This window comes from Oncorhynchus kisutch, linkage group LG3 (genome assembly GCF_002021735.2).
Source record: "Oncorhynchus kisutch isolate 150728-3 linkage group LG3, Okis_V2, whole genome shotgun sequence".
Taxonomy (NCBI): domain Eukaryota; kingdom Metazoa; phylum Chordata; class Actinopteri; order Salmoniformes; family Salmonidae; genus Oncorhynchus; species Oncorhynchus kisutch.
In genome coordinates, this window is record NC_034176.2 from 74,624,119 (window position 1) to 74,634,294 (window position 10,176).

The 10,176-nt window shown below is 40.2% G+C and overlaps 1 protein-coding gene across 1 annotated transcript in view; it reads right to left on the reverse strand.

The window, feature by feature from the left end:
• LOC109874969 (TOX high mobility group box family member 3-like) overlaps positions 1-9,862 on the reverse strand; it is a 63,989-nt gene extending 54,127 nt beyond the window's left edge. The window contains exon 1 of the mRNA XM_031814619.1: positions 9,042-9,862. Coding sequence (XP_031670479.1) covers positions 9,042-9,143 — 102 coding nt within the window. The 5' untranslated portion in view covers positions 9,144-9,862. The remainder of the gene's footprint in view (positions 1-9,041) is intronic.
• Positions 9,863-10,176: the final 314 nt, after the last annotated feature.

The window sequence follows — 10,176 nt, forward strand, 5'->3', positions numbered from 1 at the left end:
CATAAGACAAATACATGGTAGAACCCTCTCATCAAGTCATCAGTTTGCAAACAATTGGAGGTTGCAAGCAGTGACCTCTAAACCCCACAAGAATGGTTGCCAAGAGACAAAAGAGATCTAAACCAACTAGCAGATGACTTTTCAGAATCTTCTCCCCCCACATCAATACTGCTTTCAGAGATCCAGATGGAGGCCAGAAGCAAAGTGTCCCCTTATTGGGACTTTATTGGTGCATCCTAAATGCAACATTGAATTACGGCAGGGGAAAGGGGAGGCACGCTTTTTGTTTAACACACAGTACTTCTGAGGCCAATAAAAATCAGCAATGAAGCAATCACTGTATAATTTTTGGAAACCATCTACAAAGAGACCACTTTCCAGTTTGTATATGCGTATGAAATAAATATTAGAGCCGAGCCAGAGCATGAGAGAAACCATATGTTGCTTGGTGGATAAAAAAATCTATCCATAGGCTAGTGCTTTCTATAAAACGCTACATGTCTTTATCTTTTCTCCAATATATAAAAGTGAACTCCAACTAAATAGTGATTTACAGTAAATGTGTGGTACATTGAGAACAGATAGAGAAATGCTACTCGGGGGGAGTATGTTACATCTCAAAAGAAGGGTTCAGAGCCAATATGTGAGAGGGATTTGTGTGGTTGCAAGACGTGATCTTTTATTGAGAGTAATGGAGCACCCCATAGGCTGACAACAACTTTATGATTATTGAATATGTTAGAGAGAGTTTGATGTTTTAGAAAAATATTGCTTTTTCACTCTAGCTTTTTCTCTTTCCCTGTTTTGATATTGGGGCTCACTCACCATGTGTCTTATTTCATATGTTGGCATAATGATGAATAGTTTTGGGTTGTACAGTCAAGCATTTCTATTCAGAAAAACATTCTAGGCGTCACTGTGAACTGACTGCTTTGGAAACTACAGGCAGGAGTTGTAACTAGAATTGTGTACCTGTACACAAAGAAATGAATACTAAGTATCCATATGTGAGATGAACTCTTTCTGACAGAGAGGATAAATTATGGATAGGCACTACTATCCAGTGAAAGAACAATGGACACAATCAACCATTTAAAGCCATAAATAAACAACAAGAAACAGAGACATTCTCCCAAGAACAGCTCTTTCAAAACTCTCAGAGCTAGGCCTGCAAAGAGCAGAGAGACAGACAAGGCCATGTCAGCACAGTGCCTATGTAGTGTAGATCTCCGCTACCATTTCATTCTAACATAAATGATGACAAATTAAATTTACAGGTAAAACAAAGGACTCTTCTGCAATAGAATATTCTTATCATTCTAATGCACGTCTATAAAAGAACCAATTAAAATCTGTCAGAGTGTGATGGCGCTTTTCCAATTTATATTAGCTTTTGAGGAGACATAAAGTTGATTTATTAGGTGAAGATGACTTTAAATACTACACTATTAACGCTGCAGCAAAATTGGATTAGCAGAGTGAGATTTTAACATTTACCACATATATAACGTTGGGGGAGGGGCGATCTACGATCAATGACTATGACCTTCTGAGGCCAACATGGCTCCCCTATTTCTATAACACTGACTCCAGCTGTTGGCTTGGGGACCTCTGCACTGGCTGGGAAAATGTAAGAAAACAGTTTGGAAATGGAGATAAACATAGCCGTTAACGTCAGTGTGTTCTAAACGTGACACAGATTATTTGTTTACTACTGTATTACAGTAACCAAGGCATAGGTCCAAGTTACATTAAATCACCTATTGAAAAACAGTACGTTGTTACTGTGGTTCATTTCAGTCTCCCATTTAAACATTCAAATAGCTGTTGTATTACTCCATTTTCTGTGCTCTTTGTTCAGCAGGTCTGATGGATATTTGCCGACCTGCTGACATTGTCTTCTCCCTAAAGGACGACCTGGTGGTGACACACACTGAGCATTTTGGGAATGTTGCATGGTCGTGGTGGTGCTACGGGCAGCTGAACAAAGGATAGCTGGACTAATCACCACAGTTTGACTGCGTCTGATATTGCACCCTATTCCCTATATAGTGCACTTATTTTTACCAGGGCCCTATTCAAAAGTAGTGCAAAGGGAATTAGGTGTCATTTTGGAAGCACATAAATCTCTTTTGCTTTGTACGTAATATCTCTCTCTCAGTCCCTACAGCACATAGCTCACTAATGAGGTGACATTTCACACTTACAGTCACGACAATGCACTGCTCTGCAAATTAATGTAATAATAACAGTCAGCAATACCTTGATGAGACGGAATATACGTCCATTCTGAACAGTAAGGGATGGTCTGAAAAATAGCATAGGCAAAAATTCTAACAATTGAACTTTTAAGTCTCGTTTTGTTGACAGGACCTCCTATTCACGTGTTGAGTGAAGGGGGTCATGCATATTTGACTGTGTAAAACGTCACATTTCTAATCTATCTGCTAATTCAATCTGTGTTGGATTAAAGGTTAAATCCAGGGGAGATCAGTTAAATGTTTTGATACAGTCCTCCGTCAGCCCATTACGAGGCATTCGAAATTAGATATGTGAAAAATATGATGGCTGTCTCACTGCAACAGTGCTTTAAAAATAAATGTAAGTGTCTTAACTGCAAGGCTAATCATTTATAGGACACAATTTATTGAATCACCCAGACAGAACTGATTGACTGGTCCTACTGCTTAATTCACAGTTTAAGTAGTTTCTGTGGCACATAGAGAATAAATTATTCTCTTTAAAGATGGAATCCTTAATGGTGAAACTGCCACGTCAATTTGGGATATTATAACACCAAAGAAGTTACAGCAAACAACAAACACAGTTGTTTTGCCTCGAACATCACTGCACGCTTCGATAGAACAGCAGAATATGTACTGGACAGGAGGTTGGTGACACCTTAATTGGGGAGGATGGGCTCGTGGTAATGGCTGGAGCGGAATCACTGGAATGGTATCAAATACATCAAACACATGGTTTCCACATGGTTATGAGCCGTCCTCCCCTCAGCAGTCTCCACTGATGTAGTGCAATTTGTTGTACCACGCTGCTCATTTCCATTTGGACGCTGCTCACCTCCGTTTAGTCGACAAAACAAAAACAATAACAATGGCGCTGGGGTGAACAGATTCTATCTTTAATAAGTCAGTGAGGTTGATGCTGTCAGAGATGTAGCGAGACAAAGACAGATTGAAATGGTTTATCCTGGTGAGAAAAGTAGGTCTCATGGTGAGTTAGTAGACCCTGGTGTGATATAAAGAGACATGTTAGGCTTGCCTAACGACTCACCCTGAATTGAATTCCTCTGCTCTATCAATCGCTCCATACATTCAGTCTGAAACTGTTGTTTGTGTAACTTCAAAATGAGGGGCATTGTACAGAACGAATTCATCAGCGATTGGATCTTCTCTAACAAGTCGAACCAATCAGAGTACCAAAGTTAATGAAAACATCGTGTAGGCCGGCTCTGGACCAATCCATCGGTTTCTGAGACCAATCAGAACGGACGGAATGTGTTCACATTCTAGAAATTGTTGGGGAGAGAGGCAAATCCAGACTCAACGTGAGTGCGGTGGAGCTGTAACAGTGACACAGCTTTTGGATTGTCCAGAGAGAAAACAGAACAGTCTCTCTGTTCCATACTAGCATACTACTTAAAAGGAAGCAATGTATCGGGCATGTGTTCTATGTAGTAGGCTAGTGTGGACATTCCAAAATCAAATCACATTGTATCTGTCACATGCTTGGTAAACAACAGGTGAAATGCTTACTTATGGGCACTTCCCAACAATGCAGAGAGAAAGAAAAAAGAGATAATAGAAAAATAGATACACAATGAGTAACTTGGCTATATACAGGAAGTACCAGTACTGAGTCGATGTGCAGGGGTACGAGGTAATAACATGGCTATATACAGGAAGTACCAGTACTGAGTCGATGTGCAAGGGTACGAGGTAATAACATGGCTATATATAGGAAGTACCAGTACTGAGTCGATGTGCAGGGGTACGAGGTAATAACATGGCTATATACAGGAAGTACCAGTACTGAGTCGATGTGCAGGGGTACGAGGTAATAACTTGGCTATATACAAGAAGTACCCGTATTGAGTCGATGTGCAGGGGTACGAGGTAATTGAGGTAGATATGTACATATCAGTAGCTATAAAGTAACTAGGCAACAGGTTAGATAATAAACAATAGCAGCAGTGTATGTGATGAGTCAGAAGAGTTGGTGCAATGCAGGGTCAATGCAAATAGTCCGGGTAGCTATTGGTTAACTAACTATTTAGCAGTCTTATGGCTTGGGGGTAGAAGCTGTTCAGGGTCCTTCTGGTTCCAGACTTGGTGCCGTGCATGACCATTTCATAATTTCATTATAAGTAGTATGCTAGTGTGGATATTAAAATGTAGCAATACTGTGTAAACTCTATCTACATGCAGCCTGCTGGCTGATGATGGTGATGTGAGAAGAGGAGATGGAATGGATTCATGAGCACTGGGTGGTGGTTGGATTAAAGATGGTCTTCATGAGAGCTGATCAGGGTAATGGACTGTGTGAGCATGAGATTTACATATTCAACACCAACCACAGCCTCTCTTTCCAAACCCACCTTGTAAAGACAGTCAATCGGTCTCAATGTTGCACACAGATTCAGTGGACATATAGACGAGGACTCTTAAGTGTTGATTAACGTCACTGTAAAATTCAAAAGTACATACCGCAGAGAGATTCAAACACAAACAGGAGGACTCCCTAGTTGTGTGTGTGTGTGTGTGTGTGTGTGTGTGTGTGTGTGTGTGTGTGTGTGTGTGTGTGTGTGTGTGTGTGTGTGTGTGTGTGTGTGTGTGTGTGTGTGTGTGTGTGTGTGTGTGTGTGTGTGTGTGTGTGTGTGTGTGTGTGTGTGTGTGTGTGTGTGTGTGTGCATTGCAAGGGATGATCCGTGTAATAGCTTAGATCATCTACGGCACAGCCATAGAAAGCAGAGAGTATGATCTACTAATGTTCCACCACAAGTCCACCTCTAATATACAGTATATGACTGACAGTCCGGACACAGCTTCCATAGCAACAACTATTATGGTCTTCCATGCAGGAAGCTGAGCTGATAGAAGTTCAGAGTTAGAACAAAAACGTAAACACTACATAGTTAATCACATACACACATCAGTTGAATTAATGTAGATAGGACCAGATGAATTGGGGAAATTGTCTGAATTTGCAGAGTAACTCACTTTCGGACGGAGAATCCATTAGCTCAGGGGTTCCAAGTACTGTACTTCAAGTGAGTGAGCTAAAAATTAACTTTCCCAATCTCAAATGGAAAACCGGGTCTTTAATAAATCTGTTGAACTAGGCGTCCGACAAACTGCAATTAAAATGCCCAGGAAATACATCAGCTTTTCACTTCCTCAACATTTAAACCTTGAAACATATAACTTCGGTTACATCCATCAACTTTAGAAAACGGCAAAGTAAGCAGCTTCTCGTGGTGCCAGCGATTTAGAGTCCTAGTAGTGTTTGGATATGTTTACAATGTGTGTGTGGTGAAATGGCACCAGCTGTGTACACTGACAAGATGCACATGGCCCACTGTGTGTTTGAAGAGCGTCTTAACCCCTTCACTACCACTCCACAGACAGGACAACAAAGACCATGGGAGGCTAGGCCAATCTGGCTGTAGGGGACAATGGGGAGATATTGCCCCAAGGGTTTTCTGGTGTGAAGGGACTGTAATTTAGCATCTCTGATTTATGTCCTTTCTGCTTTGTTTCCTATAGATATGCAAGGAACAATAGAATCCAACCCATCCTCAATCAGGCTTTTGTTTCACCTACATGACTCATTTAAAGGCTCAGTAAAGTCCTAGAGTATGCCGACTGCAGCTGCAGCCTTCCATCCTCATGTGTTATGCTGTGAATAACTTCCCATTTGTTGTTCTTACAGTGTATGTAGTCTATTACATATGACAGACGAGTGGTTCATACAACTCAAAGTTTAAATATAATCAATTGATAAGCGCTTCCTTGAATAAGAGGAAACATATACTGTATATTTGGTAGAGTCTCAGAGGCCATTTGTCATCAGAGCCAATCAGCTGTTACTATCAACCCTACTTAGTGAAACACACTTCCTGTTTACAGCAGTTGTCATTGAAAGGATTCTTGGAAGACAATCAATCACTCTTCCGTAATGACACCTTTTAAACCAACAGGAAAGTATGGCTACGGAACAGCGGAATAATTCAGTCAATCACAGTTAACACAATGCTAATGCATATTACATCATCTTTGGATCTGAACATAGCCATCTACAATGTATAATCACTTACTGACAGTATTAGTAATAGTTTCACAAACTAAAGCTCTGTAGTAGTAGCAGTGCTGCAGGTGCAACCCATTCCTCAGTTACACCTGGTAACAACCAACTAATGACCTCTACCAGTGCAGCTAATGAAATGTATATTACATCTAAAACATTATTAAACTTCAGGGGAGTATAACACAGGACTATAAATGTGCCAGTAACAGGGGGGGGCACGCTCATGAACAAAGGCATTTCAGTCAATCAAATGGTCAAATCATTTAGACATGCTAAATGTAAACCAGTACAGTTGAGAGAATACCAAAAAAGATCACAGCCTTTAGTAGTGTCCAATCTGAAGAGCTTGCACAGTTATGTAGACCACAAAATGTCCCACATTTTAAACCAAGGGGGACATATAAAATATTCAACTTTTGCGACAGAAAGGGAGAGAAAATACACCCTGATGACCAGAAATAATCTAGGCGTGTATTCATAAGGTTTCACAAGTGAAGCCGGGCTTCTTGTAAATTTCACTGACTAAGACCACATGTGCCTCAGTATAAACCAAAGAGCCAGTAAAAACCAAGTCATTATCCCAGATAAATTGAATGTAATGTAAGACTGCACACAATTTCTGAAGTACCAACTATCAACCAATCAGCAGCTAAAAAGAGTCCCTGTGGGTATATACCCCTAAACATAGTTGCCTTGTGTCCCAGCTTAAATCAAAGCACTTTACCAAAGGCACCCTGCTGAGACTTCCCTGTCATACACCTGAACACAATCCACACCATTAAATATTAAAAAGGTATAGAATAATATGTAGCATAGATGAAGTGTGCTTTAAATCAGCTCTTAATGACATTTATCATCAAGGGTCTGAGGTTCAATTCTACTAGATTACTAGCAGCTTATGTTCCCTTGTAAAGTACATGATGACTTTAATACCTAATTAAGTTTGTGCCACTCGTTTGGATGTTTCTGTAGATTTAAAAAACAATCTGTAATGTTTGAAAGTGCCTCTGGGCCCCATTGTGATTCAATCTGAATTATTTCCTCAGACAACATTTTGGGGGTGTTACTGTTTATACATCACATTGAGTACCCATTGACATTGACCAAGGCACTGTCACAGCTTCTTGGAGTGGTAACTTGACATGAAAGCTATAATAAATAACTCTGTTATCAACCCAAGTTAATTTGAGTCTATACAACTTAAAAACATGACACATCATCTGGATGACTAATGTTTCCTCTCTATGAGTTTGGTGGAATCAATTTGGGGATGATGTGTCTTGCATTATGCAAACACATGCAAATCTCCCTTCCACTCAGTATGCAGAGGCTTCTGAATTGGCATGTGATGTGTGGTTTGTGATGAGACATGTTGCAGAGGGAGTGCTTCATTTCCTCTCCCTCTCAGACTACAATTGCATTTTGGCCTATTCCTGACAGAAATACTATTTCCTTTCTCAAACTTTGGCCCGGGGAGTTTTCAAGCAAACACAAAACCACGCTTTATCTATTATAGGACAGTCAAACAAATGTGGTTGCACTTGGGAGCTTTAACAAGCCTGGGCTATTTGGCTAAGCAGACGCAAACACTGCTCTGGTCTCAGAATGTTCTCAGAACACGATTATAGTATGTTTTCGACTGGTTCTTAGAGGATGTTCTGGGGAAAAGTCTGGAAACTCATTTGATATGGACTGTCTCTCTCTCTTTTGGTAGCTACCATGCTTCCACATCCTGAAGATGTTGTCAAATAGAGCCATTATCCTTTTCAAAACAAATACTCCTTTGTGCTTGTGATACAAAAACACCAAATATCTGCTGCTGGTTGTGTACCAAACCACCTGTCAGTCTGGGACTGTTTGTGGAAGGATATCTCACATAGGATAACCCTACTAGGGACAGTATGAAATTTTTTCAAAACACTGCAACACATCAGTAAACAGGGACATATTATTTGTGAGCAAAAGAAGGAATCACGATCTGAAACAACAGTAGTTGAATCAGACATCAGATATCAGATATCAACATAAACAACCGGCTCACTTCAAGGATAATTAATGCCTTTCACAATTCATGAACTGCCCTGAAATATGACCAGCTCTATAGGTAGTGACATCACTTTATCATGTGCCTTCAGTGAATCTAAAACATATGAACTGCATGTTGATTGATGATGATGGAATTATAAATTATAAACACTGACCATTAAATTTTTAAATTATTATGGATCAAGTCACTTTTTAAAGGCTCTGTCACACATGTAATCAAGTTGATCACTCATCGTAAAGTAGCAGTGTCACTGCCACCTGGCATGAATAGCTTACTCTGCAAGAGATAGGATACCAAAACTTCGTCCAATTGAGAGATGTACTATATGAGAAAGCATTTCAACGCGTAAACATTATGACACGCAGAAGTCCAGCACCAAATGAAGATGGTAAACTTGCCTAATTGATAAAAGTGTGTAATGCACTGGTAAAAACGACCTCTTGTCTTATTGTGTTATTCTGTCTATTTTATAAAAGCTTTGTAATGCCAATGCAGAATAGAATTAGATGATGGAGTAGCCTAATTAATTATCAAAGAAAACATTCCCAATCGTGTACAACACCATTTGTCATTATATTAGTCTGTCCGGACTCCAGAGGAATGGGGTTTGAATACAGTGTGCAGAAACATGATAGAAGTATGCAAAACAACGTAGAACGCAATTGCTCACCTTATTATAGTTGTAGTAGCCCAAACAGTGGGAAAAATCCAGGTTTGGTGGGTCTCCTGGAATAGGATTTCCTCCGGCAGTCGGATAAAACCGTACATCCATGATGTACCAGGCAACAGCGAAGCTGTACTGTGAACAGAGCTCAATTTGTTTCTACCTTTTTACAATCCACGCGCACAGAGTGAGAGAAAGGCGGCGAGGCGGGCAAGCTTTATCGGGACCGTAAATCAAAGAAATAGAAAGCGGGATAAGAAGGGGTAAGGGGTCAAATACGACGTTTTGTTATTCCTCTTCTACTTGTTAAAGAAGCTTTTCATAGTTTTAAAACCCAAATAACGGTTGAGCTATGTCCAAGCTCGTCCTCAAGGTTTATGATATCTGCGCCAAGCAGTGATGTTTGCCCATGCATTTAGAGGCAGCTGCTGTACACAAAGAAGCCACGCGACCGGCAGGGACAGACTGCACAATCGTCTTTCCCCTGTTCAGCTTGCGAAACAAAATTGAAAACGGAACTAACGTTATAATATGTGTATAATAAGACGTCCGGCTCGCAGGAGAGTGACTATCCACGTAAAAAGCGCTCGTTTCCCCCCAAAAGTTGTTTTTCCTCAAGTTTGCACAGTAGTTGGCGAAGGTGCATAAAGCAATGAGGATATTGTATTCCCTGGAATTCTGCTACAGTGTTCCACCAGTGGAGAGTGGGGTTTGGGACAAAAAAAAAAGATACATTTGTGCGGTCAACCAATAATGTGGAATTAGTAGATTTGCTATACAACACTAGATAGATGCTTGATTCCGTCTTTGGCTCTGTTGATGAACAATGTGTGAACAACTTGGGCTACTCCCCGAACACAGCACGCCACTCCCATTTAGCCAGCATCTGCTTCAATGAAAACACTAGATAGTTAAATTTTACACGGCTTTCAGTCTCTGGGGATACTTTGATTGACAGATTTTATATAAAAGATACTTAATCAGGAATATACACGGTTTTACAGCAGTTGCTCGAATTGAGAATGGTTTATGTTTGTAATATACTGGTCATATTTTTTTATGTATTTTGTTTAACCAGGCAAGTCAGGTAAGAACAAATTCTTATTTACAATTACATCCTACCCCTAAACAGAACGACAGA